The 20,941-nt window shown below is 51.7% G+C and overlaps 2 protein-coding genes across 2 annotated transcripts; both read left to right on the top strand.

Moving 5' to 3' along the window:
• The first annotated feature begins 5,272 nt into the window (after positions 1-5,272).
• LOC137483330 (protocadherin alpha-2-like) lies at positions 5,273-8,314 on the top strand. The gene is made up of 2 exons (XM_068206318.1): positions 5,273-7,783; positions 8,246-8,314. Exons 1-2 carry the CDS (start codon positions 5,273-5,275, stop codon positions 8,312-8,314), a joined length of 2,580 nt encoding a protein of 859 aa, XP_068062419.1.
• Positions 8,315-12,240: 3,926 nt separating this feature from the next.
• On the top strand, positions 12,241-14,814 carry LOC137483329 (protocadherin alpha-6-like). The gene has a single exon (XM_068206317.1). The coding sequence runs from the start codon at positions 12,241-12,243 to the stop codon at positions 14,812-14,814; it is 2,574 nt and encodes an 857-aa protein (XP_068062418.1).
• The last annotated feature ends 6,127 nt before the right edge of the window (positions 14,815-20,941 follow it).

Here is a 20,941-nt window from a genome sequence, read left to right as displayed (position 1 = left end):
GAAGCTGCTCTTTGAAGCCGGGCTCAGTTCCCACGGCTGATGGGCGTTGGGTACTTAGCGGGTCCTTAAGGATGGCAAAGGCACATTTGCGTTTGTCACCACGACCTTGCTGGAGCCCCCGGCTCTTCCTGACGGGGTTCAGAATACAGATAAGGCAGCATCCGTGAGCAGTTACTGTAGGCAGCTGAGGTCTGGTGCTCTAAATGGGAGTTCTGCTCTAGAATTTAATTACTGTTCTGTGCCACACGAGGTGCCCGGAGTTGTGAGATTTGCAGACACCAAGGGGGTTGTATTTCTCATGTGTAGCATTTCCACCCGATTTGGGTGAAGGAGTTCAAGGCAGCCAGGCTGTGTTGGTGACAGACTCGCAGGCGCTGTGGAGCACCTCATGGCCTTTGCTGACTGATAACCGTGCTGGTATCCCTTTGTCTTTTTATTGAAAACTGCCCTCCTCCTCTTGAATTACGGTCATATGAAGGTTTGATGCAAGGTGAAATGTGGATGTTCAAGGACAAAAGTTCTCTATTATCGTTCTACTATGAGACTCAATTAGAAAATAGGGTTGTTGTGACCAGGATTTCCTGTGATTATCCTATGTTTGTTTTTCAAGTATCACGCTGTTCTGGTAAGTATTATAAAGCGTTCAGGGAGAAGGGTGTGACCCGAGGTATGTGTTTCACAAGGGACCTTTTTCTGTTGTTTTCCTGCTGCCACGTTCCTGAGGATTTGCATTTCTGACCAGAGAGCTAGTGTGAAGTACAATGTCCTTTTTTAATGGTCTCTCAAAATTTGCAATAATTGTCACATCAATGATCAAGACCTAAAAGGGCTTTAAAAGTGGATATTTTCACTTCTGTAATGAACAAACAAACAAATAGCTCCCAAAATCAATGAATCACCTTTCCCCACCAATTTTGAAACAACATTCTCCAACACAGGCAGTATCATGTATTAATGTCCTTGCCACAGGTTTGGAACTTGGAGCACCAAATCAATGCCATTGCTGTTTAGAGTTCCAACATCACCTTTGATAATAATATTCCTCATAAGGAAGCATTTCGAACCATGAGGTGCCAGCAGCAGATCATCTCTTATGCACTGTGTTGATGGTACCGTCTGTGGATATTTACGGTGTGTCCTTGCTGGGAAGGATGAGCAATGGTCATGCTGAACCTTGTGGTAGGAAAGGAAAGTGTGATCTGTTGTATAGAGTAGGGCCTGGCCCTTTTCTGATGGGAGGGGTGACCATGAGCAGCAGAAAGACTGGTGTGGGGAAAGTGAAAAGCCTTGGGGAGACCATGGATCATAAAAGAAAATATCATGAGGTTCTATATTTGTCTTTAGAACACATTTCAGAGTGGGGGAGTGAAGGATTTGTACAGGAAAGGGTGAGACAGGATGGGAACAGAGTGTTCGTGTTGAGGATGCTTTCCTAGGTGCTTAGGGTGTGGAGTGGGAGGCCTTCCTGACAATGAGATGAGAGTGTGATACTGAAATGCCCGCAATGTCCCTTGCAGTCACGAGTCTCTCCAGAGGGACTGTCACTTCTGCTGCTGCCTGCCTGGTGTAGGCCATGTGTTGGTAAGAGCTGGGGAGATGGAGAGTGCTGAATGTTGTCTGGGGAAACAACTTCTTCAGGTTCGAGGTTTCAAGGTGTTGTGGGAGGGGGACGCTCCAACTTGCTATCTGTGTGTAGTAGTGGGTTTCCATAGTAGTCTCCACAGCTGTAGATTTTGCCATGATGGTTCCTTGCTCCTCCTCTGGTGGGATTTACAAGGATTTATTTTATTACATGTGGTTGTAACCTTACTGTGCTCAACTTCCTTTACTTGTGCACTGCACATGTTGGCTCAGTAGAGATGGTGTGTCCTGATGTCACATGTGGATTGTTCTGATATCTGCAAGAACACCTGAAACCCTGCGTGATTAGCCCAGTTCGTGTGGTGCAAGCTGTCCCACACGCTTGACACTGTGAGTGCTCATGTGCTTTGGCACTTGCTGTGTTCTCTTGAAGGAATAAATCTGTGTGGGCTGGGATCAGAGCTGTCACAGCTCTTATCACAGAATGATTAGTAACTCTAACCTGCAGCTCTGTGGTGTTTGTAAGCGAGATTACTGAAAAGGAGCAAAGAATTCACGTTGAAGGTCATGTAGCTGGGAAGAGCTTTTAGACATTCTGTCCATCTTTTGTGCTGATCATGAAGGAAGATGAGGAAGTACAAGGGCCTGGATCACGTGCAGTTGGGGTTTACAGGCAGGGCAGGTTGCTGAGCTTGAGCAATGTTCGATATTTTGGCAGTGATCCTGTGCTTGGCACTAAATAAGGCCTGGGCCTGTGTGCTGGGGAGGGTGAATTGGCGTGGGGAGGAGTGTTGCCCCAGGGAAGTTCACATGCTGAGTAGAACACGGCCTGCATCACTGTGGAGGAACTGGAGAATGTCTGGTTGGCTGTGGAGATCTCATTTCCCATGCCTTGTGACAGAGGATGCCAGTAGAAAGCCTTGAGGAAATGGCCACCACGTAGTGCTGCTCTTCTGGGATCCTCTCAGGACCTCCTGCAGTTCTCTGTATTCTTGCTTTCTGTTGTTCCCTGTGATATTACAGCTTGTGAAGTGACTTGCCGTCCATGCCTTTAATCACTTGTCTTTGGTGTGGAATTGTCTTGGTGAAAGAGAAGACTTTTGGAAATTTGTGTCATTCTGCCAGCCTTTCTTGGGACATGGCATCAGTCATCTCCCTGGTCTTGGTCTTCTAGCTGGCATTAAGGGACACTGTTCTTTAAACAAGTATTCCTGGTCCTGGAGTTTCTTTTTCTGAAGGAGCAAGCAGTGATGCAAGAGGCTGTATGTGAGAGACAGGTGTACTTTGGTTCCTGTGATGCCTTAGGTTTTAGCTTTGCTGATACATTTTCCATATTTTCCAGATTCTTTCCTGCATTTTCCATATATTCCAGATTCTGTACTACATTAATATATAACTCTGAACTTTAAATAAAATGTTAGCAAGTTCTGCTCACAGTTCAGTCACACAAAACAATTTTTTTTCCCTCCTGAGAACCAAGGACACCATTGCAGCTTCAGGCCCAAAAAGTGTAAAGAACAGTGAATTGATGAGAGCAGTCTGGGAGGATGGGACTTCATAACCTGGAGCTGTAATTGGACAATCAACCCCAAGATGTAAATGCACCAAAACTTAGAAAAGTGTGAAAACTTGTCACCATCTTGGGTTGTAGCCTCGGCCAGGCTCGTGTACTGCCCAAGGTGTATCCTGTGAAGGCCTTTCAATAAATACCTACTTTATTCCTTTAACTCCAGCCAGCCTCTGTTCCAGGCAGCCTCTCAAGGCATCTCCTGTTTAGCTGTGGTATCTTCACGTTGGATTGACTAAATATTGCCTGAATTGAAATTTCTGTAGGTTTGGAGCACATTATGTGCTCTCATTTGATCCTGCTGCTTCCTGGCACAGGGTGAGAAGGGGGAAGCAAAGGCAGATGGAGAAGTGACCTTGATGCTTTTCTGGGAGTAGATGTGCTGGGCCTGCAGAGGATGCTTTCAGTGTCAATGCCGTGGGGAATTTTGTAATAGCTCTGCAGGTGAAAAATGAGTCAGGCAGAATTGATCTCCATCCAGGTAAATGAGGAATGTGGTGTCATCATGCTTTATTTTGCATTGTTCTTGGATGATTATCATGCTGGGCTCTGATGGGTTTGATTTTGCAAAGGAGAGACTTCCTTGGGTCACTTAGACTCTGGAGCTTTTTTTGCATTAGATGTCTGTATGGGTGGACTCTTCTCTGATGTAACAAAGCTGTTCTCTACTATACGATTGCTTTGTGGATTTATTTATTGGGTCCTTGAGACGAATGAAGGCTCCAAACGGGGATTGGATCCTGAAGGGAGAGGAAGCTGCAGGTGCATGGCAGGGAAGGAAAGCAAGAAGGCTCTTTCCTGTCATGAGGAATGGGAAGTGGAAGGGGAGTGCCCTTTTGCTAGAGGGAATGGCTGTGCTTCATGACGTGGTGGTGTAGCTGTTTTTAAAAGATTTCCTTAAAGGGGAAGAAAAAACAATAGAAGACACACATAAGGCAGCAACAGACAAGGGGAGGGAAAGACTGCACAACGAGGAGAGAAAGAAAAGACAAGGAAACAAGATGAGACAGGAAAAGAAAAAGAACAAAGAAGAAGTGGAATAAAATAAGCAATGGAAGCAATCGTTGCAAGGAAGAGGAATGAGACCTTTTTCCAAAGGACATATGCATTGAGAGTTATATATAAACATTTGGAAAGAATATTAGGAAAGGGAATAGAAGCACATAAGAAATAAAGAAAGAAAATGAGAAGAAGGATGTAAAAATATGACGGTTAAGAGCATGAAGAAGGCATGGGGAAAGAGAACCAGGAAATAGAAGGGAAAGAGAGAAAAAAGAAGAGAAGCAATAGCAGAAGAAACTTAAGGAGAAAAGGATCTATCAAAGAAGGCGACTATACAAGTACAAAATAAGACAGAAAGTGAGCAAAGAAGTAACAAAGAAACAAGGAAAGGGAAGAAAAAATAAGGAAGATTAAGGACCTGATCAGCAGACACGTACCTTATGTGTGGAGCAGAGTTGAAGTACCGTGCCCCGGCGCGGATATACCATAATTAGCGGTGATAATTATCGCTCCGACTTTAATGGTCTCGGATACGTTGCAGGAGGCAACTGGAAAATTGCTGGCGGGGGTGGAAGAAGAAAGCAAAGATTGGAAAGGAAGTGAAGAAGGCTTATAGATTAGGGCAGGGCAATAAATGAAAAGGTCAGCGAACAGGAGATGCAACAGAAAAGAAAAGGAAGACTATGAAGGAAAGAGTAGGGAAGGGAAGGGAAATGCAAACCGATGAAAACCAGAGAAAAAAAAAACGGAAGGAAGAAAGGAAGGAGAAGATGAGGGAAAGAAATGAACCTATGCAAGCAAATAGCAATCGATAAAGAAAAGGAGATAAGGAAAAGAGGAGGAGCAGAGAGGAGCAGACGACAGAGGGGATTGCCTTAACGGAGCGGAGGCAGAGGCGCTGCGGCGGAGCGTGTGAGGCGGCGGAGCAGCGCACGGTGTCGCTGCAGGCTCAGGAACGGCGTGTGGGCGGCTCCGCCCCGGTGCGGCGGAGAGCCCGGCTGTGAGCGCGGGGGGGCGGCGCGGGCCGGGCAGCAGAGCCGGTGCGTCCGGGCGGCGGCGGGGAGCCGTGCGGGGCCCGGGCCGGGGCCGGCAGCCAGAGCGGCGGCCAGAGCGGCGGCGGCGATGGGCGAGCGCTGGTGTGCGGTGATGCGGGTGCTGGTGCTGCAGGCGGCCTGGGCGCTGGCGGGCGGGCAGGTGCGCTACTCGGTGCCGGAGGAAGCCAAGGCCGGCACGGTGGTGGGCCGTCTGGCGCAGGACCTGGGCCTGGAGGCGGGCGAGGCGGAGGCGCGGCGGCTGCGGCTGGTGGCGCCGGGCCGGCGGGCGAGCGTGGAGGTGAGCGGGGCGAGCGGCGCGCTGCTGGTGAGCTCGCGGCTCGACCGGGAGGAGCTGTGCGGCAAGAGCGCGCCGTGCGCGCTGCGCCTGGAGGTGCTGCTGGAGCGGCCGCTGCGCGTCTTCCATGTGGAGCTGGAGGTCACCGACATCAACGACAATGCCCCCATCTTCCCCGCCGCCCGAAAAAACCTCAGCATCGCGGAATTCACCACTCTACCGGGGTCTCGTTTCCCTCTGGAGGGCGCGTCGGATGCGGATATCGGAGCGAACGCGCAGCTCTCCTACACACTCAGCCCCAGCGAGCATTTCTCTCTGGACATGCAAAAATCGAATGAGCGAAATATTGAACCTGAACTTGTTTTAACGAAACCTCTGGACCGCGAGACGATTTCCGTTCACCGATTGGTGCTGACGGCGACTGACGGGGGCCGGCCGTCTCTGACGGGGACAATGGAGCTGGTGATCTCGGTGCTGGACACAAATGACAACGCGCCCCAATTCAACCAGTCAGTGTATAAAGTGCAGCTGCTGGAGAGCGCTGCGGTGGGGATGTTTGTGGCGAGGGTAAATGCTACGGATGCAGACGAGGGAATTAACAGTGAAGTGACCTATGCTGCGACGAACTTCATTCCCCCGAGTGGAAAAGATGTGATTTCCATCAATCCGAATACTGGGGAAATTCACCTCACGGGACACCTAGACTTCGAAGAAGTCAGTATATATGACTTTCGTATTGAAGCGACAGATAAGGGAACGCCCCCGCTGTCGGGTCACTGCAAGGTGGTGCTGGAGGTGGTGGACGTGAACGACAACGCGCCGGAGGTGTGGGTGACGTCGCTGTCGGTGCCGGTGCCGGAGGACGCGTCGGTGGGGACGGTGGTGGCCCTGCTGAGCGTGTCGGACCGGGACTCGGGGGAGAACGGGCGCGTGCGGTGCTGGGTGTGGCCGGCGTCGCCGTTCGGTCTGGAGGCGACGTTCGCGGGCTCGTACTCGCTGGTGCTGCGCGAGGCGCTGGACCGGGAGCGGGTGTCGGAGTACGAGGTGGAGGTGCGTGCGGAGGACGGCGGGGCGCCGGCGCTGCGCGCCAGCCGCGGGCTGCGGGTGCCGGTGTCGGACGTGAACGACAACGCGCCCGCGTTCGCGCAGGCCGTGTACACGGTGCTGGCGCGGGAGAACAACGCGGCGGGCGCGGAGCTGGCGCGGCTGTGGGCGCGGGACCCGGACGAGGCGGGCAACGGGCGCGTCAGCTACTCGGTGTGGGAGGGCGGCGTGGGCGGCGGCGGGGCCGCGGCGTCGTCGTCGTCGTCGGGGGTCGGCGCGGGCGGCGGGTGGCGGTCGGCGTCGAGCTACGTGTCGGTGGACGCGGAGAGCGGGCGCCTGTGGGCGCTGCAGCCCCTGGACTACGAGGAGCTGCAGGTGCTGCAGTTCGAGGTGCGCGCGGTGGACGCGGGGGAGCCGCCGCTGTGCGGCAACGCCACGGTGCAGCTCTTCGTGCTGGACGAGAACGACAACGCGCCGGCGCTGCTGCCGCCCGCGGGCTCGGCAGCGGAGGCGGGCGCCGCGGCGGCCGAGGCGGCGGCGGGGGCGGGCTGGGGCTCGGAGTCGGGCACGCTGTGGGCGTGGGCGGCGTGGGGGGCGCCGGCGGGGCAGGTGGTGGCGAAGATCCGCGCCGTGGACGCCGACTCGGGCTACAACGCGTGGCTGCGCTACGAGCTGTGGGAGCCGCGGGGCAAGGGCCCGTTCCGCGTGGGGCTCTACAGCGGCGAGGTGAGCACGGCGCGGGCGCTGGACGAGGCGGACGGGCCTCGCCAGAGGCTGCTGATCGTCGTGCGCGACCACGGCGAGCCGGCGCGCTCGGCCACGGCCACGCTCAGCGTGTCGCTGCTCGAGGCCGCCGAGGCGGCGCTGGCCGCGGGATCCTCGTCGTCGTCGTCGTCGTCGGTGTCGCGGTCGGCGGTGGGCGTGGAGCTCGGCCCCGGCGCGGCGAGCGCGGCGACCAACGTGTGGCTGGTGGTGGCCATCTGCGCGGTGTCGAGCCTGTTCCTGCTGGCCGTGGTGCTGTACGGGGCGTCGCGCTGGGCGCCGCGGGCGGCCGTGCTCTCGGGGCCCGGGCCCACGACGCTCGTGTGCGCCAGCGAAGTGGGCAGCTGGTCGTACTCGCAGCGCCACAGCCGCAGCCTGTGCGTGGCGGACGGCGCGGCCAAGAGCGACCTCATGGTTTTCAGCCCCAACTTCCCTCCGCCGCCGCCCGGCCCCGCGCCCAAGGACTCGCAGCCGGAGCCCTCCGCTCTCCTCGACACGGTCAGTGGCAATACCTTGCTCGCATCTGCTTCTTTTCTCCTTTTTCTGCGCCTTCTCAGCTGTGCCCTGAGCAGTAGCTGGTGGCGTCCAGGCCAAATTGCCGCGGCCCGAGAGTGGTGGGTGCTTGACGGGTGCTTAAGAAATCAAAGGCACCTTTGCAGCTGTCGCAGGGTCCTCCCGGAGCCCGGGAACTCCGGTTGGTGGGAGGGGAAGGCTTGCTAAAGAAAAAGGTATAGCGGCACCCGTGTGATATTACGGTCCGCAGCCTACGTTTGCTGCTGTGGATTTGAATTGTTTTCTCCTAAAATGAAGTCACTTTTCTAAGGAGTCAGCCCTGCAGACAGCGCTTTTGCTGCCTGGTACGTAGTGTTTTCTCCCGGGTTTATTGTAGGAGCGCAAAAGAAGGAGGCTGTGCGGGTAACAGACCTGCAGGCACTGTGTACCTCCTTATTGCCTTTGCAGAATGCTGACCTTGATGGTATCCGCTGTGATTTGTTCTTTGTCCTCATCCTCTGTCATTTTCCTCTATGAGAGATATAGGGACAGCTGACGATTTGGACTTCTGGTCTAATGTATTTTCAATCAGCAGAGAGTGATTTCTCCATTTTGGTTGGTCCAACAGAGTCATTGTTAAAATTGGGATGGCGTTCTGGAGCAGGGAAGACTTACCTGAGAGAACTGGAAACAATTTGTAAGACCATGGTCCATGACATCAGAAGAGATGAATAGGAGATGTGAGATGATGCCTTTTTCTTGAGAATTAATGCTACAAAGTGAGAAATGGAGCATGCCTAGCGGGAGGTAGGATTGGCCCAGAGCGTTTCTGCCCAGGACTCTTTCCCAAGTTCCAAGGGTCTGATGCTGGAGGCCCTCTTCATCTTGAGATAATATGTGGTATTGAAATGGCCACAGAGTCCTTTGAGGTTATGAATATCTCCTGTCAGAGACAGTTCCTTGTGCTGCCTCTGGCCTGACATGTGGAATGTGTTGCATGACAGTTGGTAACATGCAGACTGATGAACATTGTTGCTGCTGTTTTGGGAGTGTTGCTGTGGGAGGCTGGCACTACAAACTGCTTTCCTTGTGTATTGTAGGGTACTTAGAGCAGCTTCCACAGCTCTTGCCATGGTGGATCTGTGCTCTTCTTCAGACATGATATTTAAGGGCAGTTGAGTGGGCGGGTGTAATCTTGTTGTGCTTTTCTTCCCCTTCTTGTGCTCCTGCATGGTCAGTCTGGGTAGAGATGGTGTGTCCTGTTATCACACACGGCTCATTCTGGTGTCTGGATGTGCACACCAATCCTCCACATCTACAGAGCAGCCCAGCTCTGGTTTTCTATTGTAGAAATTCTTCCACCCAGTTAATGTTTTGACTGGATTTGTGGTTCAGGTTTGGTGTCATTTTCTTGAAGAAGATTTGTGGGGACTGGGATCAGTGCTGTTCATGACTCTAATTGCAGAACCTTTAAGAACTCGGTTTGTACTTGAAATTGCTGAAAAGGCACAAAGCATCCTGGCATGTGGGAAAAGTCAAAGAATCACAGAATGCATTTGCAGCACTCTGTAAATTCTTTGTGGCAGGCATAGGGAAAGGGGAAGATTTGGATACATCTTTGGGGAGGAAATGGAGAATGTCTGTTTAGCTGTGGAGGTCGCAGTTCCCAGGGTGCAAAATACAGGATTACAGTCGAATACTTCTGGAATGGTTCTAGCACACAGTGCTGCTTTCCTGGGATCCTCTCAGGTCACACAGAAGTTCTGCATAACTTAGGGCACTGTTGTTCTTCCTGGTATTGCTCTTATTGAAAACATCTACCCTTTATGCCTTTAATTACTTGGGTTTGGTGTGGAATGTTTTTGGTCAAAGAGAACCTTTTGGAGTTTGGATCATGCTGCTGAGCCTTCCCTGAATCTTTCCCTCATTGCCCCTCTGCTCTTTGTCTCACTAGATGGGTCTTGGTATTCAAGATGTTGCCAAAATTTGCATTTTAATACAGGAGAATGGAACTTAAAAAAAAAAATTTATTTTCTTCTCTATTAAACTGCACATGCTTTTGTTTTGCTGGGTTTGTTTGTTGCTGTGTTTACTTCCTGTCTCTCATTGGCAACGTGGCAGATATTTGGGCCATTCTCCATCAGTGTGGGGGATGCCTAGTCCTGTCTTCCAAGATTTACTTTGAGAGAATTTCTGTAGCTTACAGGTCTGCTTTTTTCCCCTAGAAGTGTGTAATGGACACTGCATGCTGTCCAGATTCTGTGGAACATAAGTGATATTTTTCTGTCCAGCTTCCCCAGAAACACTGATAATGTTAATCATAATTATCCTTTAAAATCTACTTTCCTGCCCCAAAAATATTTATTTCCTGAAGAAGGAACCAGTTCAGAAGAGGTAAGTCGTAGACCGAATGTGGATCTTTCTTGAGACTGGTGTACTTTAGTTCCTGTTCAGTTGTTGCATCTTTTTGTTGAATCAGCAGAATGTTCACCCTATTGGACCAACAGAGCAGCTGTTACCTGCTCTCATTCCTTTTCTGATGCTTCCAGGAACAGCCTGAGTGGGTGACAGCAAGCAGGAATGAAGGAAATTCTTTTCATTAAACAATGTGTAGGAAGTCAAGGGAGTGCTCTTATCGACATTATTGTGGTGTTATCTCCGTGGGATGTGTTGGCTGTGTGACAAGTGGATCGTTCTAAGGTGAGTGAGAGAGTTTCCGTGGGGCCTCGCAGATACCAAGGTTCTTGGTGTGTTGTCTAGGCAGCAAGTGCGTTCCAGAAAGAAAGAGAACTTAGAACATGCAAGAGGAAAGTGACTCAGGAAGGACTGAGGTACATGATGAGTCCTCAGGAGCTGTGCTTTTCCAGGTCTTTAAAGAGGGTTGTCATGCTGGGCTGTGATATGTTTGAGTTCCTGAATGAGAAGATTCCCTGATTTGTTTGAACTCTTTCAGGCCTTTATGCACAGATATCCCAATAATTTTGCCTCAGCTTCTGTGTCAGAGAGTGGTGGAACCTCTTTTGGTGTAGCAGAGCTGTTCTTTGCCCTCTGACTGCCTTGCTGTGTTATTGCTGGGTCCTTGAGAGCACTGGAGGCTGAAGAGTGTGTCCTTTTTCCTGGAGGGAGGGGAAGTTGGAGGTGCATGGACAGCAAGTAGGTTGCTCCCTCTCCACATGGACAGGAGGTGTAGGGAAGAGAAATGAGATCCTGGCCCCAAGGGCATGTCCATGGTTCGTGGAAAGGGTGCTGTAGGTATTTTTAGAAGATTTTGTTGAAGGAAAGAATATCCCGAAGATGTAAGTATGGAAGTAGAAAAGCAGGGGAGGCAACAACAAGAAAAGAGGAAGAATGTAGAAAGAAGATTTTAAAAAAAACCCCAACAACAAGGAGGTACATGAAGGAGTCAGGTAAAAGAAGAAGAAAGAGAGATATTCCCAAACTACATTGCGAGGATTTTGAAAACATTTTTGTGAAGGAAAAAGAAAAAGATCAGAAGAGACAAGATGGAAACAGATGAGGAGGAAGGGAAAGACATAGGACAAGGATAGGCAGGAACAAAAAGACATAGAGAAAGAACAAGGAAAGAGAAGGGAAAGAGGGTAAATGGAAAGAGAAGGGGGAAATACAGATAGCATAAGGAAAATAATAATAATAGTAGTAGTAGTAGTAGTAAAGTAAATAATGAAGCCGTGCAAATAAAAATAAAGCCAGAATGAAAGTAAGAAATGAAGGAAGAATGGAAATATAAAACAGATGATAGAGCTGAGCAGCACTAACCGAACTTATCAGTAGACATGGGGTAGAGCTGGTTACTAAGAGCCTTGGTTGGAGCAGCACAGCTCTCCAGCAACGATGCTCCCTAATTAGAGCTGATAGTTCTGCATTTGATGGTCTCCGTGGCGCCAGAGAAAACTGGCGATCTTCCAGCGCGGCTAAAGAATACAGGAGAGTGGAAGGAAATGGGAAGAGACTGGAAAGAACGGAGAGAGGCATAACAAGGACGCAAAAGATGAGGAACAAAGAAGAAAGAGAAAATAGTACAAAGAAAAAAAGGAAAGAGAAACGAAAGATGACCGAAAAGAAGGAATTGCAGGGATCGAGACAAACGAAAAGGGCTGTGAAGAAAAAAGTAAGAAAGATGGCGTGCAAAGAAAGAGAGAGATATAAGGGAAGAAAAAGAGGAGCGCGACATCAAGACGCGGCAGAAAACATACACACCTCGGCTCGGCAGCGCGGGCGCTGTGGCGGAGCGTGTGAGGCGGCGGAGCAGCGCACGGTGTCGCTGCAGGCTCAGGAACGGCGTGTGGGCGGCTCCGCCCCGGTGCGGCGGAGAGCCCGGCTGTGAGCGCGGGGGGGCGGCGCGGGCCGGGCAGCAGAGCCGGTGCGTCCGGGCGGCGGCGGGGAGCCGTGCGGGGCCCGGGCCGGGGCCGGCAGCCAGAGCGGCGGCCAGAGCGGCGGCGGCGATGGGCGAGCGCTGGTGTGCGGTGATGCGGGTGCTGGTGCTGCAGGCGGCCTGGGCGCTGGCGGGCGGGCAGGTGCGCTACTCGGTGCCGGAGGAAGCCAAGGCCGGCACGGTGGTGGGCCGTCTGGCGCAGGACCTGGGCCTGGAGGCGGGCGAGGCGGAGGCGCGGCGGCTGCGGCTGGTGGCGCCGGGCCGGCGGGCGAGCGTGGAGGTGAGCGGGGCGAGCGGCGCGCTGCTGGTGAGCTCGCGGCTCGACCGGGAGGAGCTGTGCGGCAAGAGCGCGCCGTGCGCGCTGCGCCTGGAGGTGCTGCTGGAGCGGCCGCTGCGCGTCTTCCATGTGGAGCTGGAGGTCACCGACATCAACGACAATGCCCCCATTTTCCCCGCCGCCCGAAAAAACCTCAGCATCGCGGAATCGTCTGTGCCGGGGTCTCGTTTCCCGCTGGAGGGCGCGTCGGATGCGGATATCGGACCGAACGCGCAGCTTTCTTACACACTGAGCCACAGCGAGCATTTCTCTCTGGATTTGCAAAAAACCGAGATGGACGGTGAGTCCTTATTCCTGGTACTCAGGAAATCTCTGGATCGCGAGACGATTCCCGTTCACCGCTTGGTGCTGACAGCGACTGACGGGGGCCGGCCGTCTCTGACGGGGACAATGGAGCTGGTGATCTCGGTGCTGGATGCAAACGACAACGCGCCCCAATTCAACCAGTCGGTGTATAAAGTGCAGCTGCCAGAAAATAAAGAACACGGCACCTTAGTCATCAGACTAAATGCTACGGATTTAGATGAGGGGTCAAACAGTAATGTCTCGTATTCCCTCGAGACTCTGTTCCCTCAAGATAGAAAAGATGTTTTCGGAATTGACAAAAAGAGCGGAGAGATTCTTCTCCTGAAAGAATTAGACTTTGAGGATGTTAATCTATACCGCCTGCAAGTGGGTGCTACAGATCAAGGAAACCCTCCACTGTCGGGTCACTGCAAGGTGGTGCTGGAGGTGGTGGACGTGAACGACAACGCGCCGGAGGTGTGGGTGACGTCGCTGTCGGTGCCGGTGCCGGAGGACGCGTCGGTGGGGACGGTGGTGGCCCTGCTGAGCGTGTCGGACCGGGACTCGGGGGAGAACGGGCGCGTGCGGTGCTGGGTGTGGCCGGCGTCGCCGTTCGGTCTGGAGGCGACGTTCGCGGGCTCGTACTCGCTGGTGCTGCGCGAGGCGCTGGACCGGGAGCGGGTGTCGGAGTACGAGGTGGAGGTGCGTGCGGAGGACGGCGGGGCGCCGGCGCTGCGCGCCAGCCGCGGGCTGCGGGTGCCGGTGTCGGACGTGAACGACAACGCGCCCGCGTTCGCGCAGGCCGTGTACACGGTGCTGGCGCGGGAGAACAACGCGGCGGGCGCGGAGCTGGCGCGGCTGTGGGCGCGGGACCCGGACGAGGCGGGCAACGGGCGCGTCAGCTACTCGGTGTGGGAGGGCGGCGTGGGCGGCGGCGGGGCCGCGGCGTCGTCGTCGTCGTCGTCGGGGGTCGGCGCGGGCGGCGGGTGGCGGTCGGCGTCGAGCTACGTGTCGGTGGACGCGGAGAGCGGGCGCCTGTGGGCGCTGCAGCCCCTGGACTACGAGGAGCTGCAGGTGCTGCAGTTCGAGGTGCGCGCGGTGGACGCGGGGGAGCCGCCGCTGTGCGGCAACGCCACGGTGCAGCTCTTCGTGCTGGACGAGAACGACAACGCGCCGGCGCTGCTGCCGCCCGCGGGCTCGGCAGCGGAGGCGGGCGCCGCGGCGGCCGAGGCGGCGGCGGGGGCGGGCTGGGGCTCGGAGTCGGGCACGCTGTGGGCGTGGGCGGCGTGGGGGGCGCCGGCGGGGCAGGTGGTGGCGAAGATCCGCGCCGTGGACGCCGACTCGGGCTACAACGCGTGGCTGCGCTACGAGCTGTGGGAGCCGCGGGGCAAGGGCCCGTTCCGCGTGGGGCTCTACAGCGGCGAGGTGAGCACGGCGCGGGCGCTGGACGAGGCGGACGGGCCTCGCCAGAGGCTGCTGATCGTCGTGCGCGACCACGGCGAGCCGGCGCGCTCGGCCACGGCCACGCTCAGCGTGTCGCTGCTCGAGGCCGCCGAGGCGGCGCTGGCCGCGGGATCCTCGTCGTCGTCGTCGTCGTCGTCGTCGTCGGTGTCGCGGTCGGCGGTGGGCGTGGAGCTCGGCCCCGGCGCGGCGAGCGCGGCGACCAACGTGTGGCTGGTGGTGGCCATCTGCGCGGTGTCGAGCCTGTTCCTGCTGGCCGTGGTGCTGTACGGGGCGTCGCGCTGGGCGCCGCGGGCGGCCGTGCTCTCGGGGCCCGGGCCCACGACGCTCGTGTGCGCCAGCGAAGTGGGCAGCTGGTCGTACTCGCAGCGCCACAGCCGCAGCCTGTGCGTGGCGGACGGCGCGGCCAAGAGCGACCTCATGGTTTTCAGCCCCAACTTCCCTCCGCCGCCGCCCGGCCCCGCGCCCAAGGACTCGCAGCCGGAGCCCTCCGCTCTCCTCGACACGGTCAGTGGTCCTGCCTTCATTCCCTTCTCTGCACCTTTTCATCCGCCCCCTTGAGAAGCTGCTCTTTGAAGCCGGGCTCAGTTCCCACGGCTGATGGGCGTTGGGTACTTAGCGGGTCCTTAAGGATGGCAAAGGCACATTTGCGTTTGTCACCACGACCTTGCTGGAGCCCCCGGCTCTTCCTGACGGGGTTCAGAATACAGATAAGGCAGCATCCGTGAGCAGTTACTGTAGGCAGGTGAGGTCTGGTGCTCTAAATGGGAGCTCTGCTCTAGAATTTAATTACTGTTCTGTGCCACACGAGGTGCCCGGAGTTGTGAGATTTGCAGACAGCAAGGGGGTTGTATTTCTCATGTGTAGCATTTCCACCCGATTTGGGTGAAGGAGTTCAAGGCAGCCAGGCTGTGTTGGTGACAGACTCGCAGGCGCTGTGGAGCACCTCATGGCTTTTGCTGACTGATAACCGTGCTGGTATCCCTTTGTCTTTTTATTGAAAACTGCCCTCCTCCTCTTGAATTACGGTCATATGAAGGTTTGATGCAAGGTGAAAAGTGGATGTTCAAGGACAAAAGTTCTCTATTATTGTTCTACTATGAGACTCAATTAGAAAATAGGGTTGTTGTGACCAAGATTTCCTATGATCTTCCTATCTTTGTTTTGCAAGTATCACGCTGTTCTGGTAAGTATTATAAAGCGTTCAGGGAGAAGGGTTTGACCCAAGGTATGTGTTTCACAAAGGACATTTTTCTGTTGTTTTACTGGTGCAATTCCTGAGGAATTGCATTTCTGACCAGAGAGCTAGTGTGAAGTACAATGTCCTTTTTTGATTTTCTCTCAAATTCTGCATCAATCATTACATCAATGATCAAGACCTAAAAGGGCTTTAAAAGTGGATATTTTCACTTCTGTAATGAACAAACAAACAAATAGCTCCCAAAATCAATGAATCACTTTCCCCACCAATTTTGAAACAACATTCTCCAACACAGGCAGTATCATGTATTAATGTCCTTGCCACAGGTTTGGAACTTGGAGCACCAAATCAATGCCATTGCTGTTTAGAGTTCCAACATCACCTTTGATAATAGTATTCCTCATAAGGAAGCATTTCGAACCATGAGGTGTCAGCAGCAGAGCATCTCTTATGCACTGTGGTGCTGGTACCGTCTGTGGATATTTACGGTGTGTCCTTGCTGGGAAGGATGAGCAATGGTCATGCTGAACCTTGTGGTAGGAAAGGAAAGTGTGATCTGTTGTATAGAGTAGGGCCTGGCCCTTTTCTGATGGGAGGGGTGACCATGAGCAGCAGAAAGACTGGTGTGGGGAAAGTGAAAAGCCTTGGGGAGACCATGGATCAAAAAGAAAATATCACGAGGTTCTATATTTGTCTTTAGAACACATTTCAGAGTGGGGGAGTGAAGGATTTGTACAGGAAAGGGTGAGACAGGATGGGAACAGAGTGTTTGTGTTACTGAGCTGGGGAAATGTTTTCCGGCATCCAGCAGCAGTTTACGGACCGTAGCTGCGGGTTTTTTACTGTGAGCGTGGGTTATCTCCTTTATTTGCTCTCCCGTAGGAAGAAATTTCTGGTGGTTGTGATAATAGGGGCGCCGGGGTGTTAGCTCTGCAGACAACGCTTTTGCTCGCTGTTGTGTAGCATTTTAACCCGATCTGGCAGAAGGAGGTGAAGACACGCAGGCTGTAGTGATGACAATCCCAAAAACACCATGTGCCACTTAACTGCCTTTAGTGATTGCTGATTTTGCAGGTATCAGCATTGTCAAAAACTGTGTCCTCGTCCTCCCCAGTGCAAGTGACGTGCTGAAAGGCTCCAGCTGGGGCCTCAAGGTTTTCTCTGTCTGTGGTGTAATTTTTCCCATTGATTCTCCCAGCAGTTTGATTATAGTACCCGGCAAGGCTTTCCGGGCTTTTCCTCTTTTCTTTTTCCAGTGTGTTTGCTTTCTAGATAGCATTATAAAATGTTTTCATAGAGAGGTTGGAGATTCAGAGTCGGTGTAAGAAAAGGGATTTTTTTTTCCACAACCCCCTCCCCCCCAAAATTATTCTATGCACTTTTGTTCGTGGCTGGAGATTGACTCTTGCCTCTCTCGATGTTCTTTCAATATTTGTATCACCACTGGCAGAGTTGTGAATTATCTGGAAACATTCTCCTAAAAAACACGCAAACACACCTGTATGGATATTATCCCTTACGCTGCTGTGCTCATCAGCATTTGTAGGTTTTTTTTTCCATCAGATAATGAAATCAATGCTCATTGTCATTAGAGGTACACTGATCTGATGTCTACAAATAGATGTCTAACATTTCAGGAGAGGAATTAGCAGGTGATTAGGATTTCCATCAGAAAAGCTGAAGCATTAGAAAACACAAAGGGTCAGCTACAGGGAGTCTGCTGAGCACAGCGTATATAATATCAGCTGTATGGAGGTTTTGTGCTGTCATTGATGGAATGGAATGACTACAATTGTAGACTTGCATTCTTGGCCAGAGAATTGGCACGAAGAGCACTGGCTTGTTATAATATTCTTGGAATATTTGTATCAGAAGCCACATCATTTCAAAAGCCCTGGAAAGTTACCAACAAAGAATAAACTCAACCAACCAACCAAGCACCAAAATCCCTAATAACAAAACCTGAAACATGACTTCTCCTACAAAAACAATATAATCCTTTACGTTGGGGTGCTTGTCAATGATTGAGTTTTTCTATCACAACATGAAATCAATGCCATTGCCATTTGGAGTTATTTTGGCATCCCCTTTAGAAAGAGCAGAGTGCTGGGCATGGTCTGTATGATACCATCTATATGTTTTTTTCATGCTGCCCTGATTGCTGACGATTGCTGCAGTGAGCCCTGTGGAGGTAAAGGAGGCAGTGGCAGGTTGCAGAGGTGAATGTGGTTGTGGCATTGTGTAGGCCCTGGCCATTTCCTGATATCAAGGCTGACCTTGAGAAGTGAGATTTGTCTGATGGAAGTGAAAGTCCTTGGGAAAACCATGGACCATGTCATGAGACAGTCCTCTAGGTACTATTTACTGTGCTGTTACTGCTGCTGACCGCTGAGCATGCTGGTATTTAATGTGGTTTCTTATGACGAACTCTGTACTCTTCTTTGACTCTCCTCCATAAGAGAGGTGATGCAAGATGGCAATTGTGACTTCACTCTTCTCTCTCCTCATGGTGTAATTTCTCCCGTTTGCTTGGCTCACCCGAGTCATTGTGAAAGCAGGGACGTACTTAAACACTTTTCTTTTTCCAAGTATGTTTTTATTCTAGTTACCAGTAGAAAGTGTGCAGGCAGAGGAGTGTGACCTGAGGTATATGTTTTCTTTTTTTTGTCTTGCCTTTCTGAAGTGAATTGCAGCTGGATTGTCCTGGAGGTGGCATGACCATACATTGTCCTGTTTTCATGTTATGGTAATATTTGCATCAACAGTCACACCCTTAAAAAAACCCTGGAAACCCTACTTTCAAAAAAAAAGCCCCCCAGCCTCAAAAATTCAACCCATACCCAACATGACATTTTCCTGTGCAGTAGGTATCATTGTTGGCACTGATGCATTTTTCAGCATTTAGGTTGGTCTTTCACAGCATGCTGTCACTGGCCATCACCTTTAGAGTTGACCTGACACCCCCTCTATAAATAGCATTCTCCAAAGTGGGTAATGTTTCCATCTGAGATTGGGGAAGCCACAGGAGATGAGGTGAACACGGCAGTGGTGCTGAGCAGGCCCTGGCCATGTCATAATATGAGGTGTGACCTCTCAGTCTGTGGGAAGTGGAAATCCTTGGGAAGACCATGGGCTATGTCATAAGAAGACAAGGATGTGACATGATGTTCTTGTCTTGAGAACACTTCCCAGAACAGGGAAAGGAGGATGCCTAGAGAAAATGACGAGGCAAGATTGGCACAGATTTCCTTCCCAAGATCCATTCCTAAGGGTATGGAGTTGAAGGCCTTCTGGGTATTGAGTTAATTCCGTGGTAGTTTACTGCCCATCATGTCCTTTGAGGTTATGAATATTTCCCACCAGAGCCAGTCCCTGGTGCTGCTGTCTGCCTGAGGCAGACAAGGTGTCGGGAAAGAGGGTGTGGTACGCAGACTGCTGACTAATTCCCAATGAACTTTTTCATTCCTGTTTTGGACAACTTTTTCTAGGAGGGGAGCACTTTGACCTCCTATTCTTTTATAGTGGTGGGCATCTATAGTAGCTTGCACAGCCACAGAGCTTTCCATCATGGTTCCTTGGTCCTCCTCAGGCTAATTATTAAGGGCACATGATAATGTAGATGTCATTTTTGTTTATTCATCTTTCCATACTTGTGGACTTGAAAATTTGCCCTAGGTGGAAGTTAGGTGTCCCGTTGTCACGGGTGGCTCATTCTATGTCTGACGTACACACAAAACCCTTCACAGCAACCCAGCTGTGGTTCTCTATGGTACAAACTCTCCCACCCAGCTGATATTATAAGGTGCACTGTGCTTTGGCATTTGCTCTCATTCTCTCAAAGTGCAAAATCCATGTGGACTGGGGTGAGAACTGACATGCCTTTGTGTCATAAAGTTCTTAAGGAGTCAGTTCTTATGTTCTGTGGTGTTTCCACCAGAGATTGCTGGAAATGCATAAACCATCAAGTATATGCAGGTGAGAAGAATCTGCCAGACAGTGGGAGGCTTCATATCTCTCCATGTGTTCTTTGTGCCAATTGTAAGGGAAGGTGAGGATATGCAAAGGACATTCTTATAGCAGGTTTTGTGGTTATTGTGAAAGAGATTCTGCAAGTGGCAGCAGGTATGGCCTGGGTGTGTGTTGTGATGAGGGTGACCTTTAGCAGGGAAGGGTCCTGCCTGAGGGAGATGATCTGTAGAACACAGTCCGTGTCTTTGGTGAGGGACTGGAGAAGGTGTGCCTAGGTGGAATTGCCATTTTCCAAGGTGTGAGACAGAGGATTCTAATAGAAAATGTCAAGAAAAAGCTCCACAGACATTACCAATACCTGGGATTTCTCCAACTCCCCAAAAGTTTTCCATATTCTTAGGCCCAGTTGTTCCCTTTATGCATTTCAATACAGTAGAACAGGATTCTTCGTCTTTCTTCTCCCTTCTTACCAAAGCCTCACAGTCTTGTTTTTCTGTCTGTCATGTCAGCAATGTGTTGGTGACACCAGCTAATATGAGATCCTGAGCTTTGGCAGCTGTCCGGGTTCAAACCTTTGGGTAATTTTCTATCAGTGTGTATGGGATGACTTTTCCATGCTCCTGAGCTGAGGCTGATGAGACAATTTCTTTCCTTAGCTTTGTGGTGCCTCTTTGCCATGACAGAAATGCACATGGGAGCACTGTGCTCTCTGCCCAATGATTTCAAGGCTCTTCTAGGTTGCACATAATTATTTTCTATCCATCGTTCCCAATGGTCTCTGTTAGTGTTAGAACCAGTTTCCTGCTCTGAAAAGATTTCTTTTCTGAAGAAGCAAGCAGTGATGCTACAGGTAAGTCACTTAATTGCTGAAGAAGATGAGTCTGAGAGACAGCTGTGCCTATTTGCCCATGATGCCTATGTAGTTATTATTATGCCTATTTAGCTGTGATATTTTCTTCTTGGATTGACCAAATGTACCTAGATTGGGAGTTGGACTCAACACTCCTTGTGGCTTCCTTCCAAACTGGAAATATTTTATAATTCCTAGATTGGACCAACAAAGCCCCACGGTCTGCTCTCATTTCTTTCTTGCTTCTTCCAGCATGGTTTGAGCAGTTGGCAGCCAGCAGAGATGGAGGAGGGTCTCTAATGTGTTTCTCAAAACAGATGTGTTGGGAGTGGAGAGTATGTTCTCAGGGAAAATGCTGTGGGTTTAGGTTCATAGGTAGTTCTGGGTGGATCATGGCGTTGAGTGAGAGGTATTCCTTGGGGGTTGATGCCCCTGAGTGTGGAAGTTCTTGCTGTGTTTTTCTGGCAGAGCTTATCTGCCTGAGAGGAGAGGCAAGAGTTTCTCATTCATCAAGGAGGTGGAAAATGATGCCGGAAGAACAGCTCTTCACTGAAATCCATGAAGAATTCCTAGGAACTGCGGTTGCACTGTGCTTTTTCAGTGTTCATGGTAGAATGGTGTGCTGGGCTGTGATGCATTTGAGTTGCGAAGCGAGAGGATTTCGTGGA

The sequence above is a fragment of the Anomalospiza imberbis genome, chromosome 15 (genome assembly GCF_031753505.1).
Source record: "Anomalospiza imberbis isolate Cuckoo-Finch-1a 21T00152 chromosome 15, ASM3175350v1, whole genome shotgun sequence".
NCBI lineage: Eukaryota > Metazoa > Chordata > Aves > Passeriformes > Viduidae > Anomalospiza > Anomalospiza imberbis.
The sequence above is the reverse complement of the archived record's forward strand: the minus strand, read 5'-3'. Positions and strand labels throughout refer to the sequence as shown.

Excerpts from the sequence above, each read along its gene's own strand:
- LOC137483330 (XM_068206318.1), top strand. The coding sequence starts at position 5,273 with ATGGGCGAGCGCTGGTGTGCGGTGATGCGGGTGCTGGTGCTGCAGGCG. Across the intron at positions 7,784-8,245 it reads CCTCCGCTCTCCTCGACACG|AATGCTGACCTTGATGGTAT; the intron begins GTCAGTGGCAAT and ends TTGCCTTTGCAG.
- LOC137483329 (XM_068206317.1), top strand. The coding sequence starts at position 12,241 with ATGGGCGAGCGCTGGTGTGCGGTGATGCGGGTGCTGGTGCTGCAGGCG.